At 43.9% G+C, this 18,489-nt stretch overlaps 1 protein-coding gene across 4 annotated transcripts in view; it reads left to right on the forward strand.

Moving 5' to 3' along the window:
- SIDT2 (SID1 transmembrane family member 2) overlaps nt 1–18,489 on the forward strand; it is a 526,209-nt gene that overhangs the window by 467,420 nt on the left and 40,300 nt on the right. For all 4 annotated transcript variants that reach the window (XM_053691390.1, XM_053691389.1, XM_053691392.1 and 1 more), the window contains 3 exons: nt 138–184; nt 764–869; nt 1,950–2,060. In XM_053691390.1, coding sequence (XP_053547365.1) covers nt 138–184; nt 764–869; nt 1,950–2,060 — 264 coding nt within the window. The remainder of the gene's footprint in view (nt 1–137; nt 185–763; nt 870–1,949; nt 2,061–18,489) is intronic.

Genomic DNA, 18,489 nt, shown 5'->3' on the forward strand with positions numbered 1-18,489 from the left:
TCTACTCTCTGTTTCTCCTCTTACACTCCCATCATTTGCTCCTCCCTAATCCTCCATTTTGCTTATTTCATCTTTCCCTTCTCTCGTTGCTCCAGTAATACATCTCCTCTCTCACACTACCTGCCTTTATTTTTCAGGACCGCATGGTGCTGCTTGTAATGGGGAACATTGTAAATTGGTCCTTGTAAGTATTTTCTGTGGTCTGGTATCTTTTTTATGAGACCTTGTTTGATACTTTCTTAAAGTGAAGGTAAACTTTGATGAATGAAAGCCCGTTTTTTAAAAATACTATTAAAAACAGGGGCACTTTCATTCATCAAAGTTTACAAAGCAGCCATTTTGATTAAAAACTTACCTTTTTTTCTTTTCTCAGCCAGAGCAGCTTCCCCCTCCTGGAAGTCCTTTCTTCACACGTCAGCAATGACTAATTTGGCTTCCGCCAATCACAGCATGGCCTCAGGCAATGAGTACCCTGGGGGAAAAGCCGTGATTGGAGGAAGCCAGATTAGTCATTGCTGACATGTGAAGAAAGGATTTCCAGGAGGGGTAAGCTGCTCTGGCTGTGAAAAAAGCAAAGGTAAGTTTTTAATCAAAATGGCTGCTTTGTAAACTTTGATGAATGAAAGTGCCCCTGTTTAATATTATTTTAAAAAAACGGGCTTTCAATCACCAAAGTTTACCTTCACTTTAAATTCAGAGTTAAGTTACTATATTTTACCACATCTGGTGGGCACTAATCAGTCTCAAAATTCCGATTTTACAGGGCAGCCTTCGGACTCATTGTCAGACCCAACGATTTTGCTTCCTATCTCCTAGCCATTGGAATTTGCAACTTACTGCTGTATTGTGCCTTCTACATCACCATGAAGGTAGTTTATGTGGCTGGCTTGTAAGGGGATGAGCGATTTCCAGCAAACAAGGGAGAAATAGAAAAAGAGATGGGGATGTGCAGTGATTTGCTAAATGTGTGATTGATACGTTTAAAGAGGGGTATTTACTGACTAAGGGAAATAAGGCCAGTGAGGTCTTGGCATCATGATCAATGAATAAAAATACAAATCTGGATGAGTTATGTGTTAGATTGACCGATGAGTTTTATGTTAAGATTATAAAAGAGAGGTAACCAGTGTTTTTGTGAATGGTTTGGACATTGTTAGATAGCCAAGGTAAAATTGAAGACAATATCTAGTAAGCTGAGTAAGATTGGCCCAATGTGTGGAGGACTGGTGAGTTTGAATTGGGATAGTGTTGAGGAATGACGGTTTTATTACAGAACAAAATTGTTGCTCAGTTACAGTGGAGAAATGTGGAGTGAGCTTGAGTTAGAATAGCTGGTAAGTTTTTAGCCTTCAGCGAGATGGTGGGAGAGATAACAACTAAATAGGCATTCCTTATCAAAATAATTTAAGGGAGTGATGACAGCTGTGGATTAAAGAAATGCCAGAAAATTATTTGATTAATTGCTGGTTTGTTGAGTTTGGGAAGGGTTGGTTGGTTTGTTTGAGTTCAGCATTAGGGGTGCTATGGAATGGCTAGATAGTTGAGTTAGAGAAGAGATGGGAGATATATTGAGATGAGAAAGGCTGGTTTGTTGAATTTGAGAAGGGATTCTTAGTTTGTTTTGTTGGGGATGAGATGGCTGGCTGGATTGATGATTTGGGGAAAGGGTGGCTAAATTGTTTAGTTGAGGAAAAGACAGCTGGATTGTTGACTTGGGGACAAATTAGCTGCATTGTTGACATTGGGACGGAATGGCTGCATTGTTGAGTTGGGGGACAGGATGGCTGGATTTGTTGAGTTATTGACTCAGTAGATGAATTGAGGGAAAGGATAGCTGGTGCACTGATAATGGATGCACCATAGTGCTAATAATTTCCACCTTTTGTATCAGTGACTTTCTCTTTCTATTTATCCCCAACCCATTTTCTCTTTTCTCAAATTTCTTATAGTTGCGCAGTGGTGAAAGGATCCGTCCAATCCCTCTTTTCTGTATCATCTGCACCTCTGTGGTATGGGGATTTGCTCTGTTCTTCTTCTTCCAAGGACTAAGTACCTGGCAGGTGAGTGAAGTGGAGTAAGGGAGGGTAGGGGAAGGCAATGTCCTAAATGCATAGATGCACTTGAGGTTGCCAAGGGTCCTCGTGGTAAAGGTAAAATCATGTTTGAATTTTATTGAGCATCTGTTCACCTGCATTCTAGTGTTTCTTTAGTGGATTTGATTTATGTAAATAAATATATGTAACTCCAAAATATTTTCATGTCTGTTTTGTTATGGTAAAGTATTGTTACTGGATAGAACCAAAGGTGTCTATGGGACGTATCTCACTGTCATAAAGACTTTGTTGTCCTGTGAAGTATCTTGTCTAGCAGACATGTATAACTGTCATAACATCAATGCAGCAGCAACACTTGCAGTGTAGAAATAATCTATTGAAGGGGCATATAAAGTATAAAGTTTCAGGCCATATCGCCCTTAGTCATGTATATATATTTAATTTGCACAGCTGAAGCTTATATGCGCTTTACATAGACCACCCAGTTTTCAATAACCCTTTCACAAATAGGTATTTTTTAATTTCAATGATCATATAGTGACCTTGAGGTAATTTTTATAAATTGCATCTAAAAATTGCAATATATCAAATACAATTAAAAAAAAACACAAAAATATATACAGATTCCACGATTTAAAAATTTCCATGTACTTATATTTTTTATGGCAGTTGTTTTGGCGCCGTTTTACCACTCGCTCCGCTTCTGTTTTTTTCTGTTTAGTCGTGGTCACATGTTTTCTCGCGCTCCGCTGACTTCCGCCTTGGAGATTTTAGTTGGAGTCAGTGGATAACGTGACTGATATTGTGTCTGTTTGCTCCGATAGAGTTCTATCCTTCTGTACTTAAAGGATGTGGTAAGTCTCCCCAGTCAGCTGCATTACTTCGAATGAGGGATATATAGGTGCCATCTTTATTTATTTTTTTAAAAATGGCAGGTTTTTAGTCTATTATTTACTTTTGTGCAATAATACTGTTGGGACACTTAACTGATGTTTTGCATGAACAGGTCCATTCCTACGGGCTCCAAATGAACCCGATCCTGCCGGCATAAGCCTTTATGGGCTGTAGAAATGGTCCCATGCTGTATCACAAAACCCTTGAGGTCCCTTACTAGCTTTCTCATTTCCCTGCTTATCTTTTTGCAGATCTAAAAGCTGCCTTATGGCACCACATGTGCCTCCACCTCAATCTAGGGATCACATTCGACCACCCAATTCGCACACCAGGAAATCATAGCTTGAACTGCCGCAGATCGGCCTGCATTGCCTGGATTAAATCCAATGTGGGTATAGACCCCACATCATTGCCACCTGCATGCAGAATAAGGATGTGAGGTTTTTCCCACCTCCTAGCAACATCCTGCAGCAAAGCGGGCAGATCTACCCAGCACAAACCCGCCAAGGGGAATCCCAGTTGTCCTCCAGGCACAGCCTAAGTATGAATGGAAGCCCAGTGTACATATGTGTGGCCTAAGATCCACACTGAACAGGATCTGGACGTGTGCCTGCAACAGAAATAGCACTTAGTGTCTGGCCGTAGTGGTCCTGACATCAAAATGTAACAATACAACACTCCCACGACCTCCATCTGCCAAACACATTACCAAGGGCTACACAATTATTACACAATACTACTGGAACTGTATCTGCAATGGTCTGACGTAAGATCTGTACCGTTGTGATCTCCATCGCCCCAATGAACGAATACGATCCGAAGACCAACCTAACTCAGCTGCAGTCATAGCTTCCCCCACCCTAAAGGAGTGGGGCACAATGCGTGAGGAGTCAAGGCCCGCTCGCTGAGCTACCCTTCCCAAGATTCTTCTAAATTTAAATTGCGTCAACTGCTCCTCATTAGCGTTAATTAAAAACATGGAGACCCCTCCTGGTTGCACTTCCATGTAAAAAGATACCAGCTGCTGAGGGCAACAAGCGGTCCCTGGTTGCCCTGGAAGGGAAATCCACGCGCCTCGTCCATCTTGATCTGTTTTGGACTGTGGGATAAACAGCAGCTCTAAGTCACCTATCACATGAACGTGTTCATTCATGATACACCCCCTTTTAGCAGTCTTAGAAGGCAGGACCAATTCTCCTACTCGCAGCGCCCCATGAAAAGCCAATCCAAAAGCTGCTCCGAAGAGCCAGGACTCTAAAGGGGACTGACGGTAACTCCCTGAGCAAAAGAATTAGTTGGTCTGCCGTAATTGGTTCCCTGATGTCTCTTCGTGGAACCTCCATACGCCCCCAGTCCCATACTATCTGCAAAATGAGAAAGGTACACAACGTCCTGAACAGCGTATAGCCTTTAAAAGAAAGAAACAGCTGAAAGTCTGGACGCCACTGCCCCCTTTGTGACCTGCTTACCTTTAGCCACTGTAGCAAGAAGCGTTGCTCGCCCTCACATGATGTCGCCTCTCCACAGGCAGATGCCATTGAAGTCCTGTAGGAATCTGTCCCAAACTTGAAGGTCAGCCACTATCTCTCTCGTGATCTTTATCCGCGAGGTTAGAGTTGTGCCACCACCAAGCTGAATGATCCTACCTGCAAAATTTAAGAGACCCAAAAGTGATTGCATCTCCCGCAGCGAGATGAGGTGGTTGACCTAACCACCTCCAGCATCTTATACATTTTATCCTGCATTCCCTTGCCAGTGAATCAATTTCAATGCCCAGGAAAGTGAGACACGTACAAGGACCCTGCGTCTTATCCTCGTCCAAAGGGACCCCAAACCTCGCCATTCGGAACTACGGGAGATGGAGCAACCCATGGGTAGGCAGCGGTCCACGTAATAAGCTTCATCAAACCAGCACCCCATCTGCCTAAATGAGGATGGGTGGATAGGGAGCAAGCGGATCGCGGACTCCAGGTCCAGCTTAGACATCAGAGCCCCAGGCCCGGCTCCCCGCACTATGTCTAGTGCGTCATCAAACGACTGGTAGTGCATGAAACTCAGTTCTGGCGGGATGGAATCGTTCACTGAACGCCCTTTAGGGTAAGAAATGTGTTGGATCAATCTAAACTTACTAAAGGGTTTATTTAAATGCAGGAGAAATATCTGTAAAACCTTTGATTATGTGGAAGAAGGAGCTAATTTTACTTCTTCTCACATGAACCATATACACACAATTAATTTCTACATTAATTGTGCTGCTACACATGTAATATACTTGTTGACCTGTAGGGGGTGCTCTAAACATGTGGGGAAAACAAAGAGACCTCTAAAGGACAGGTTGTTGGAGCATATAAGATGACCGAGAATTTGATAAGCCAATAGCCAAACATTTCAGAGAGTTTCTTAACTCTGACTCTTTACACTTTTATCTGTACAAGGGATTGATCATGTTCCCATTTAGAGAAGAGGGGAAATAGGGAGAATAAGCTAAACCTTAGAGAAGAATTTTGGATTTTTACCCTGAATACCTCTATCCCTTATGTTCTCAATTTTAGAAAGGATATTGATTTATATGTCAGAATGTTAAAGGGACACTGAACCCAATTTTTTTCTATTGTGATTCAGATAAAGCATGCAATTTTAAACAACTTTCTAATTTACTCTTATTATCAAATTATTTTCATTCTCTTGGTATCTTTATTTGAAATGCAAGAATGTAAGTTTAGATGCTGGCCCATTTTTGGTGAACACACTGTGTTGTTCTTTCTGATTGGTGGGTAAATTCACCTACCACTAAACCAGTGCTTTCCATGGTTCTGAACCAAAAAAATAGCTTAGATGCCTTCTTTTTCAAATAAAGAAAGCAAGAGAATGAAGAAAAATTGATAATAGGAATAAATTAGAAAGTTGTTTAAAATTGCATGCTCTATCTGAATCACAAAAGAAAAAATTTTGGTTCAGTGTCCCTTTAATGGTAGCATACAGAATGATTAACTTTGCAAGCCTTACAATTGTCACACTATGAAATTATACATATAACTCATTCCGGGACATATATATATTTAATCTATATGTGATAGAATATTTTGTTGCACTATTATAAGATTACTAATGAACTCACTTTGGGACATATTTGTGTTTAACTAATATAGGAAAGAATATTTTGTTGCACAAATGTATGATAATGTTCTCCTTTGAATTTACATTGAATAGCATAGAATGAGTATTCAGGATTGTAATTATGTACTGTAACTTTAAGATTAAGAGTGAATATGAGCCGTGGGAAGCCGTTGCTCCTATAAGCAGTGAAGAAGTGCATGTAGCACGAAACATGTCGGCATAAGAGCACGGCTTCACATTCAATGCCTGTTGTCAGTGCAGTATCTATGGCTGTATACCTTATGATTTTAACGATTTTGGAATAAAACTTGGACTTTTTATATTTTCACGCCTGTGACTTGTGCTTTGCACCACTTTTGTATATATGCCTCTTCATGTAGCTGGTGGCGTATACTCTAAATCAACGGTGCCATTCCACGAACATGTCGGGCCACTTAAATTTCTTCCGGCCCATGCAGTCCTCTGCCATCTCTTTCTGCCTATGCACCTCTGTGGATAGCTCAAAGATGTTGAGGTACTTACCGTCTTGAATCCTCTTTACCACCTTCGATTTCAGGTGTGCATGGAGGCTATAGACCTGGCACGAGTATGTATCCCCATGCATTGCCGCTTTCCTATCTACTGCCTGTGGTGTGCCCGTGCGAGACCCCTGGGGCTGAGACACCTGTGTTGAGGACACCGTGAGAGCTACCCCGGGAATAACTTTACTCGCTGCTGACCCACCCTGCCCCCCACCAATTTTCTGAGCCCTGCGGCTGAGCTCAGTCTCTTTCTGGAGAAATTTCTTTTGTCAGGAGATTTCACAGCACAACTTCAATTGTCTGTTTCTGCTGCGCTGAGCTCCTTATCTATAGCAGGTGAGAGAAAGAGAAAAATTAAATATGTTTCCTCTGACTTGGGAATCTCATCAAATGACAATGCTGCGTTGGTCACTTTATCCTAAATTTTTGGGGGATGACCATTCCTCACCTGCTTCTGAGGGGGAGATCTCTGATTCTGACTCTGATTCAGACAATCTAGTGGAGTCTAAGGAGGTTAATTTCAGATTTAAGCTTGAACACCTTCGTTTACTACTTAAGGAGGTTTTAGCTACCTTAGATGTTCCAGTGTCAAAACCATTGGAAACTCCTAAGGATTTCAAAATTAAACGGAGTTTATAAAATTAAATCCAAGTTTCTGGAGTTTTTCCCAGTTCTATATCGTATGTCTGACATCATCACTAAGGAATGGGAGAAGCCCGGGATTCCTTTTTCTCCTTTACCAAATTTTAAGAGAATGTTTCCAGTCTCTGACTCTATCCTAGAGTTATGGCATACTATTCCTAAGGTGGATGGAGCGAGCTATCTATATCCCCTAGAAGATAGTACCTCTTTTCTTCAAAGATGGAAAGAGTCCACAGCTGCATTCATTCATTTTGGGAAATATGAACCTGGCCACCAGGAGGAAGCAAAGACACCCCAGCCAAAGGCTTAAATACTCCTCCCACTTCCCTCATCCCCCAGTCATTATTTGCCTTTCATCCCAGGAGGTTGGCAGAGAAGTGTCAGAAGTTTGTTTTCGTCTCTTATGGAGGGTAGTACTCTTCAACATGGGACGGGAGTTTTAAGTAATCCTGTCAGTCTCTCAGTGAGGGCTTGGATGAAAGTTAGAGTCCGAAGATGCAGGAACAGTCTTTCTGCGACACCATCCCGACTCATTTTAACAACTCCACAAGCAATCGGCGTTGTCGAACTTCACTTCGCTGCCTGCTTTCTTCTCTCAAGTCCATGACTTGAAGGGCCGTGTTCCTGTTCCATGGTGTAGATTCCGGTAAGATTGTTTCATTTTACTTCTTTATGAATGTACTGTTACTCATTTGTTTCTGCAAACTCACATGAAAAATACAGGGTTTCAGTGGGACTCTTTTAGTATCTTGGAATCAAGGGTTAATATCTCCTGAGGGGGGATTATTGAACAGGGTTTTCTCCAACATAGGTGTGTCCGGTCCACGGCTTCATCCTTACTTGTGGGATATTCTCTTCCCCAACAGGAAATGGCAAAGAGCCCAGCAAAGCTGGTCACATGATCCCTCCTAGGCTCCGCCTTCCCCAGTCATTCTCTTTGCCGTTGTACAGGCAACATCTCCACGGAGATGGCTTAGAGTTTTTTAGTGTTTAACTGTAGTTTTTATTATTCAATCAAGAGTTTGTTATTTTAAAATAGTGCTGGTATGTACTATTTACTCTGAAACAGAAAAGAGATGAAGATTTCTGTTTGTAAGAGGAAAATGATTTTAGCAACCGTTACTAAAATCGATGGCTGTTCCACACAGGACTGTTGAGAGGAATTAACTTCAGTTGGGGGAACAGTGAGCAGACTTTTGCTGCTTGAGGTATGACACATTCTAACAAGACGATGTAATGCTGGAAGCTGTCATTTTCCCTATGGGATCCGGTAAGCCATTTTATTACAGACAGTAAATAAGGGCTTCACAAGGGCTTTTTAAGACTGTAGACATTTTCTGGGCTAAATCGATTTATATATAAACATATTTTATACTCCATAGCCTTGAGGAATTATTTTAATCTTGGGAATTTTGTAAAATAACCGGCGGGCACTGTATTGGACACCTTATTCTCTAGGGGCTTTCCCTAATCATAGGCAGAGTCTCATTTTCGCGCCTTTATTGCGCACTTGTTTTTGAGAAGCATGACATGCAGATGCATGTGTGAGGAGCTCTGATACATAGAAAAGACTTTCTGAAGGCGTCATTTGGTATCGTATTCCCCTTTGGGCTTGGTTGGGTCTCAGCAAAGCAGATACCAGGGACTGTAAAGGGGTTAAATATAAAAACGGCTCAGGTTCCGTTATTTTAAGGGTTAAAGCTTCCAAATTTGGTGTGCAATACTTTTAAGGCTTTAAGACACTGTGGTGAAATTTTGGTGAATTTTGAACAATTCCTTCATACTTTTTCGCAATTGCAGTAATAAAGTGTGTTCAGTTTAAAATTTAAAGTGACAGTAACGATTTTATTTTAAAACGTTTTTTGTACTTTGTTATCAAGTTTATGCCTGTTTAACATGTCTGAACTGCCAGATAGACTGTGTTCTGAATGTGGGGAAGCCAAGGTCCCTTCTCATTTAAATAGATGTGATTTATGTGACACAAAATTTAGAGAAAATGATGCCCAAGATGATTCCTCAAGTGAGGGGAGTAAGCATGGTACTGCATCATCCCCTCCTTCGTCTACACCAGTCTTGCCCACACAAGAGGCCCCTAGTACATCTAGCGCGCCAATACTCCTTACTATGCAACAATTAACGGCTGTAATGGATAATTCTATCAAAAACATTTTAGCCAAAATGCCCACTTATCAGCGAAAGCGCGACTGCTCTGTTTTAGAAAATACTGAAGAGCATGAGGACGCTGATGAGATTGTTTCTGAAGGGCCCCTACACCAGTCTGAGGGGGCCAGGGAGGTTTTGTCTGAGGGAGAAATTTCAGATTCAGGGAAAATTTCTCAACAAGCTGAACCTGATGTGATTACATTTAAATTTAAGTTGGAACATCTCCGCGCTCTGCTTAAGGAGGTGTTATCCACTCTGGATGATTGTGAGAATTTGGTCATCCCAGAGAAACTATGTAAAATGGACAAGTTCCTAGAGGTCCCGGGGCCCCCCGAAGCTTTTCCTATACCCAAGCGGGTGGCGGACATTGTAAATAAAGAATGGGAAAGGCCCGGTATACCTTTCGTCCCTCCCCCCATATTTAAAAAATTGTTTCCTATGGTCGACCCCAGAAAGGACTTATGGCAGACAGTTCCCAAGGTCGAGGGGGCGGTTTCTACTCTAAACAAACGCACCACTATACCCATAGAAGATAGTTGTGCTTTCAAAGATCCTATGGATAAAAAATTAGAAGGTTTGCTTAAAAAGATGTTTGTTCAGCAAGGTTACCTTCTACAACCAATTTCATGCATTGTCCCTGTCACTACAGCCGCGTGTTTCTGGTTCGATGAGCTAGAAAAGGCGATCACTGGTAATTCTCCTTCTTATGAGGAGATTATGGACAGAATCCGTGCTCTTAAATTGGCTAATTCTTTCACCCTAGACGCCACTTTGCAATTGGCTAGGTTAGCGGCGAAAAATTCTGGGTTTGCTATTGTGGCGCGCAGAGCGCTTTGGTTAAAATCTTGGTCAGCGGATGCGTCTTCCAAGAACAAATTGCTTAACATTCCTTTCAAGGGGAAAACGCTGTTTGGCCCTGACTTGAAAGAGATTATCTCTGGTATCACTGGGGGCAAGGGCCACGCCCTTCCTCAGGATAGGTCTTTCAAGGCCAAAAATAAACCTAATTTTCGTCCCTTTCGTAGAAACGGACCAGCCCCAAGTGCTACGTCCTCTAAGCAAGAGGGTAATACTTCTCAAGCCAAGCCAGCCTGGAGACCAATGCAAGGCTGGAACAAGGGAAAGCAGGCCAAGAAACCTGCCACTGCTACCAAGACAGCATGAGATGTTGGCCCCCGATCCAGGACCGGATCTGGTGGGGGGCAGACTCTCTCTCTTCGCTCAGGCTTGGGCAAGAGATGTTCTGGATCCTTGGGCGCTAGAAATAGTCTCCCAAGGTTATCTTCTGGAATTCAAAGGGCTTCCCCCAAGGGGGAGGTTCCACAGGTCTCAATTGTCTTCAGACCACATAAAAAAACAGGCATTCTTACATTGTGTAGAAGACCTGTTAAAAATGGGAGTGATTCATCCTGTTCCATTAGGAGAACAAGGGATGGGGTTCTACTCCAATCTGTTCGTAGTTCCCAAAAAAGAGGGAACGTTCAGACCAATCTTAGATCTCAAGATCCTAAACAAGTTTCTCAAGGTTCCATCGTTCAAAATGGAAACCATTCGAACAATTCTTCCTTCCATCCAGGAAGGTCAATTCATGACCACGGTGGATTTAAAGGATGCGTATCTACATATTCCTATCCACAAGGAACATCATCGGTTCCTAAGGTTCGCATTCCTGGACAAGCATTACCAGTTCGTGGCACTTCCGTTCGGATTAGCCACTGCTCCAAGGATTTTCACAAAGGTACTAGGGTCCCTTCTAGCGGTGCTAAGACCAAGGGGCATTGCAGTAGTACCTTACTTGGACGACATTCTGATGGAAGTAATAGGTTTGATGGTAGCGGCAATGGACATAGTTCCTTTTGCGCGCATTCATCTAAGACCATTACAACTGTGCATGCTCAGTCTGTGGAATGGGGACTATACAGACTTGTCTCCGACGATACAAGTAAATCAGAGGACCAGAGATTCACTCCGTTGGTGGCTGTCCCTGGACAACCTGTCACAGGGGATGAGCTTCCGCAGACCAGAGTGGGTCATTGTCACGACCGACGCCAGTCTGATGGGCTGGGGCGCGGCCTGGGGACCCCTGAAAGCTCAGGGTCTTTGGTCTCGGGAAGAATCTCTTCTACCGATAAATATTCTGGAACTGAGAGCGATACTCAATGCTCTCAAGGCTTGGCCTCAGCTAGCAAAGGCCAAGTTCATACGGTTTCAATCAGACAACATGACGACTGTTGCGTACATCAACCATCAGGGGGGAACAAGGAGTTCCCTGGCGATGGAAGAAGTGACCAAAATCATTCAATGGGCGGAGACTCACTCCTGCCACTTGTCTGCAATCCACATCCCAGGAGTGGAAAATTGGGAAGCGGATTTTCTGAAGTCGTCAGACATTACATCCGGGGGAGTGGGAACTCCATCCGGAAATCTTTGCCCACATTACTCAACTGTGGGGCATTCCAGACATGGATCTGATGGCCTCTCGTCAGAACTTCAAGGTTCCTTGCTACGGGTCCAGATCCAGGGATCCCAAGGCGACTCTAGTAGATGCACTAGTAGCACCTTGGACCTTCAAACTAGCTTATGTATTCCCGCCGTTTCCTCTCATCCCCAGGCTGGTAGCCAGGATCAATCAGGAGAGGGCATCGGTGATCTTGATAGCTCCTGCGTGGCCACGCAGGACTTGGTATGCAGACCTGGTGAATATGTCATTGGCTCCACCATGGAAGCTACCTTTGAGACGAGACCTTCTTGTTCAAGGTCCGTTCGAACATCCGAATCTGGTCTCACTCCAACTGACTGCTTGGAGATTGAACGCTTGATCTTATCAAAGCGAGGGTTCTCAGATTCTGTTATTGATACTCTTGTTCAGGCCAGAAAGCCTGTAACTAGAAAAATTTACCACAAAATATGGAAAAAATATATCTGTTGGTGTGAATCTAAAGGATTCCCTTGGGACAAGGTAAAAATTCCTAAGATTCTATCCTTTCTTTAAGAAGGATTGGAGAAAGGATTATCTGCAAGTTCCTTGAAGGGACAGATTTCTGCCTTGTCTGTGTTACTTCACAAAAAGCTGGCAGCTGTGCCAGATGTTCAAGCCTTTGTTCAGGCTCTGGTTAGAATCAAGCCTGTTTACAAACCTTTGACTCCTCCCTGGAGTCTCAATTTAGTTCTTTCAGTTCTTCAGGGGGTTCCGTTTGAACCCTTACATTCCGTTGATATTAAGTTATTATCTTGGAAAGTTTTGTTTTTGGTTGCAATTTCTTCTGCTAGAAGAGTTTCAGAATTATCTGCTCTGCAGTGTTCTCCTCCTTATCTGGTGTTCCATGCAGATAAGGTGGTTTTACGTACTAAACCTGGCTTTCTTCCGAAAGTTGTTTCTAACAAAAACATTAACCAGGAGATAGTCGTGCCTTCTTTGTGTCCGAATCCAGTTTCAAAGAAGGAACATTTGTTGCACAATTTGGATGTTGTTCGCGCTCTAAAATTCTATTTAGATGCTACAAAGGATTTTAGACAAACATCTTCCTTGTTTGTTGTTTATTCTGGTAAAAGGAGAGGTCAAAAAGCAACTTCTACCTCTCTCTCTTTTTGGATTAAAAGCATCATCAGATTGGCTTATGAGACTGCCGGACAGCAGCCTCCTGAAAGAATCACAGCTCATTCCACTAGGGCTGTGGCTTCCACATGGGCCTTCAAGAACGAGGCTTCTGTTGATCAGATATGTAAGGCAGCGACTTGGTCTTCACTGCACACTTTTACCAAATTTTACAAGTTTGATACTTTTGCTTCTTCTGAGGCTATTTTTGGGAGAAAGGTTTTGCAAGCCGTGGTGCCTTCCATTTAGGTTACCTGATTTGCTCCCTCCCTTCATCCGTGTCCTAAAGCTTTGGTATTGGTTCCCACAAGTAAGGATGAAGCCGTGGACCGGACACACCTATGTTGGAGAAAACAGAATTTATGTTTACCTGATAAATTACTTTCTCCAACGGTGTGTCCGGTCCACGGCCCGCCCTGGTTTTTTAATCAGGTCTGATAATTTATTTTCTTTAACTACAGTCACCACGGTATCATATGATTTCTCCTATGCAAATATTCCTCCTTTACGTCGGTCGAATGACTGGGGAAGGCGGAGCCTAGGAGGGATCATGTGACCAGCTTTGCTGGGCTCTTTGCCATTTCCTGTTCGGGAAGAGAATATCCCACAAGTAAGGATGAAGCCGTGGACCGGACACACCGTTGGAGAAAGTAATTTATCAGGTAAACATAAATTCTGTTTTTTTTCATCATGTTTGTTATGTGATTCAATCTGCTTATGTGTAGTGTTAACTGGACTCGTGGCTATTGGAACATAACGTCCTTTTGAAGTGATGCGACCTTATGGTTGGACACGCTTTTTTTGGACTGTACTGTTCACCTTGCGACCGGGCGTGTCTACGTTCTGGTCTCCCATTTCCGCATTCCTGACTGTGTGGCTATGGAGAATTCTAGTCCGTTGTTGTCTGGTTCATAGGAGGTGGTGAGTGCCCCAGCCATTGTAGGTGTCAGGTGCCATTTTAATTGTTTTCTATATAGTCAATTTTTTTTGTTGGTATCCTTTATCCAGTTATGGAGGATACTGGTGTTGAGATTGTTCAACTTTCTGATTCAGAGTCTTCGTCCTGTGAGGAATGCGAATTGGCCCCATTGACTCAGGTCAGTCAGTTATGATCTTTAGGCCGTCCTAGAGCGCCTTGTTCCTCGGGCTTGGGGATTTCAAGGGACTGCTGAGCCATCCGCCTCGGGGGGCCCAGTCCTCCGGAAGGCGATTTCTCTACCGCTTCCTACTACTACTACTATACATGCAGATAACCCAGGTTATGTGTTTCCCTCCTCGAAGGATGGATTGTTCCGCCCTGAGGTTGTGGCACGTTTTCGCTTTTACATACTTTTGGTGCTTGCGCGTCTACAAAGTCCAGATGTTTATTTGCGATTGTGATCGTGCCTGATTGCCCCAGGTCTCTCGGCTACTGGAGGGCAGTGCAGTCCCATGTTTGTCTGTTTTTCTTCCTCCCTCTCTGAGTGCGGATTTAGCCAGCTTGGTAGTTATGACCCTGGTTGCAGGCTGGTCCTGCTTGGGTTCAGATCTTCTGTCTCGTGCTTATTCAGACACGTGGCGCCTATTATACCTTGCTGGTCAGGTGGGGGTGCCGAGTGCTATTTACGTTATTTATGTTTCTTGTTATTTGTTTTACAAGTTTCAGCTAAGCATTCTCAAGAGGACTTGCGGGCCTGTGCGTCTCTCAGGATTGTTTCAGTCCTATATAGCCGTCTCTCTGGTGACTGGGTCAGTGAATTTTGCTGCATCACTCTCTGTTGCTTCCAATACCCTAGTAACCTAGAGTATTCCTTCCCACGTGGTGGGAAAATTAGAGGGTTTAGTGCCTCTTTCCCGCCGGTAGCGGCGGTGTTGCTTTAGGAAATTGTCCTTTTTAGACTTGTTCCTTTAGTGGTTCTCTTCTTCATTGAGACCTCTTGGATTGTCCGTTCTCCTTGTGGATGGGTCACCTTCGGGGGACTTGGATTCCCTTCGGGAGTTGGTTGTTCCCTTTTCAGGACATTAGACAGTGAGGCTCCGGTTAGGGGTCCTTCCCCGGTATTGGAAATGCTCTGCATCTCCTTCTCGGGAAGAAGAGGTCCTAGTGGTTTTCCACTCATAGGGTTCGGGTATTGCCATCCAGGTGGCATACAAGCCCATGTTTTACTGTCCTCTGATTTCGAATCTGAGGTGATGTGGAGGCTTGATATTCCTCTGTTCGGCTGACTTGTCCTCACTGTTCCCCTTGTGTAGGGAGCTCGTGACCAGATGGACTGCTAGCTCAGCATACTAACGCTATGTGGCTACTCTGTACTGTAGTAAGCCGAGAGTTGCTAGTTTGATCCCCGGCGATGTCTACTCAGCCTTCCTCCTTTTGAGGTTGATAAATTGAGCAGCGCCTTGTGTCCCTTAAGGGGGATTAGCAGCGCTTTCAAGCACAATCATGTTAATGTTGCTTGGACGCCTGTTAGCTCTAGTAACCTTTTATGGCCTTGGCTCTTTGGAGTGTTGGGCTCCTGTAAGGGATGGTCTCTTCCCTTTGGGTCGGGACTTGCAAGGGCTTCTTGCTCTTGTTATCCGGGTTATTCTGGATTTTTCCCTGGGTTGTCTGTTTCTTTATATCAGACGAGGGATTTATTTTCCTGGAAGATTGTTTAATCTAAACATTGTGGGGCCCGGGCTTTTTGTCCTGATCTTCTGGTTACCGAGGGTGTTTACTCAGCATTTTCTCTTTGTGGATCCCACTGTGGGATGTTACCTAGGACTGGCCTAGGGGTTCCAGTTGCCGGGGTACTTGGGCGTTGCCCTTGTTCTGGCTGTTCTGTTTTACAACTGGGCCAGATTTACTGAGAGCCGGGGCTCATTGGGCCTTGTCTTGTGCGTACGATACGGTTCCCTTGGGACAGCCAACTAATGTAACTTGATGGTGGGCTTCCTGCCTAGCAAACGGAAGGTTTGCGGTTGCTCAGCTGTCACTTTTGCACCTGGTAGGTCTGCTAGAACAATGGTGTTTTAAGGGGTTCTTCCGTGTTCGTCAGTGACGTGGCCTTGTGTCCTCTCAGTTCTTCTACGACTTCCTGTCTTTTGGGCAGGGGGTTATCGACGCTCTCCTCTTCAGGGGGCTCTGTGTCCTCCTTACAGAGGTGTGGTTCCTTTTTAGGGGCCTCTCCTGTGTAGGGAGGTTGGAGCAGATGTTTTATCTGGTTCGGGGACTGGTCTGCTCTTTGAGCTGCTCCTTCCCATCTGGGGAGCTGCTGGCTCAGCATTGAGACTTAGTCGGGTGGCCTTGCTAGATCCCTTGGGTCTATCGACTGCTCGATTGTCTTTAGATTAAAGTGGCTGTGTCCATTCTTCCGCCCTTTTGGGGGCCGGTTTTGGGGTTCCTTTCAGTTCTCTTGCTTTCAGATCTGCTGCTCAGGTCTTTGGGATGACTGTGGGCCTTTTTTAAAGGTTCTGTGCCTCTTCCCCTGTTTGATCTGTGAGCAGGCTTGGCCGCCTGGATTGTCTGCAGAGTGTCCTCTGTCTGGAGGTTGCGCAATTTGCTATTTCGTTCAGCCTCTTCTTCTTTACGAATAGTGTTTTCTCCCTGTACTCCTACGGATGGCAGCGTGTTACTGGACTCAGACGTTTATTCTGAGTTTGATACTTGTAATTTCTGTTTGCTCAGTCTCTGAGTTCTGACGTTTTGAGGACTTTGTCTTCAGCTGTCTTTTCGGTGCTGTTGCACGATGTTCAGGAGATGTTCTTCTCCTTGATGATGCTCGGTTGCTCCTTGTGGGTTGGGCGTCGTCTCCCCTTGTTCTCGGGATCTATTTGGGTCTCTGTGGACTTGGCCTTCCTTTTGAGGGGGGTTCTCCTTTATGGATTTTGCTGTACCTTGGGTATCCCTTTAGCTTACCCTTGTTCTCTCCCTTTTGGGGATTTTTGTACTGTACTAGTAAGGGTTGTGTGGGGACCGACTGCTGGGCGACTGTCCCCTGGAGGAGTGTTGGCTCAGTGCGTCTGCTTTCGGTCTCTAGTTGGGCTTTCAGACTATCTGCGGGTCAGTGTCCTTGGGGCCTTTTCCTTCTATTTTTTTTGCCCAGCTCCGACGAAGCGGAGTTTAGTTGGGTTGTGGTTTTTTCAGACTTAGTGCCCTCAGAATGGGCCGCCTACTGTACCCTCCCGTTTTTGCATTCGGTGTCCTCTATAGCTTGGGTATTGTTTTCCCAAAAGTAATGAATGCAGCTGTGGACTCTTTCCATCGGAAGAAAAGAAACTGATCAGGTAAGCATAATTTAAGTTTTTAAGGACCATATGGATAGAAAATTAGAGGGGTACTTAAGAAGAATTTTTCTTCAACTAAGTCTTCTTTGGCAACCGGTTGCAAAAATAGCAGCGGTCGCTGGAGCTGCTCACTGGAGTGACTCCTAAAATCAAATCAGATAAGAAGAAACACCTTTGGAGGAAATTCAGGATTGAATAAAGGCTTTGCAATTAGTCAATTCTTTTATTTGCGATGCTAATATGCAGGTTGTTCGTCTGAATGCTAAGTCCTCAACATTTGCTGTCCTGTCTCGCAGGGCCTCATGGCTGAAGTCCTGGTCAGCAAACATGGTCTATAAGTCGAGACTTCTCTCTTTATCTTTTAAGGGGAAGTCTTTATTTTGCCATGGTCTTGATTCCATTATGTTCACTGTGACTGGTAGAAAAGGGGCCTTCCTTCCTCAGGATAAGAAGGCTAAACCTAAGGGTTGTCAATCTAATTTCCTTCCTAAGATAGGGAGAGTCCATGGCTTAATTCCTTACTGTTGGGAAATACAACACCTGGCCACCAGGAGGAGGCAAAGACACCCCAGCCAATGGCTTAAATACCCCTCCCACTTCCTCATTACCCCAGACATTCTTTGCCTTTCGTCGCGTAAGAAAGTGACAGAGAAGTGTCAGAAGTTTCGGAGAGTCCTGAAAAAGGGTATCTGCCCTTCGAGATATGACTGGAGTTTTAAGTAGTCATGTCAACCTCTCAGTGAGAGTATTGATGAAAGTTAGAGTCTGGAGATGCAGGGAAAGTTTTTCTGCGAAACCATCCAGACTACTGCTAACAGCTCCTAAGCAATCAGTGTTGACGAGTTTCACTGCCTGCTTTCTCTCACTCAAGTCCATGTCAGGAGTGCTACTATAAGACTGTCACACTTGAGAGGCTGTGTTCTGTTCCACAGCATGGATCCTGGAGGTAAGATTGTTTAAATTTTTACACATAAAATGCTATAAAAGGGTCACAGTGTGGCTCCTTTATACCTTGATAGGATCCAGGGATAATATCCTCTGAAGGGGTTTATTGAACAGTTAGGGTTAATTAATCCGTGTATTAATTATTTACATGCTGCTTTGTGTGTTTTTTTTCCTAGGCTGATAGACTGTGTGTTTTTGGCTGAAACAAACAGGTTTCACTTTTAAAGGGACACTGAACCCAAATTTTGTCTTTTGTGATTCAGATAGAGCATGCAATTTTAAGCAACTTTCTAATTTACTCCTATTATCAATT

The sequence above is a fragment of the Bombina bombina genome, chromosome 8 (assembly GCF_027579735.1).
Source record: "Bombina bombina isolate aBomBom1 chromosome 8, aBomBom1.pri, whole genome shotgun sequence".
Taxonomy (NCBI): Eukaryota; Metazoa; Chordata; class Amphibia; order Anura; family Bombinatoridae; genus Bombina; species Bombina bombina.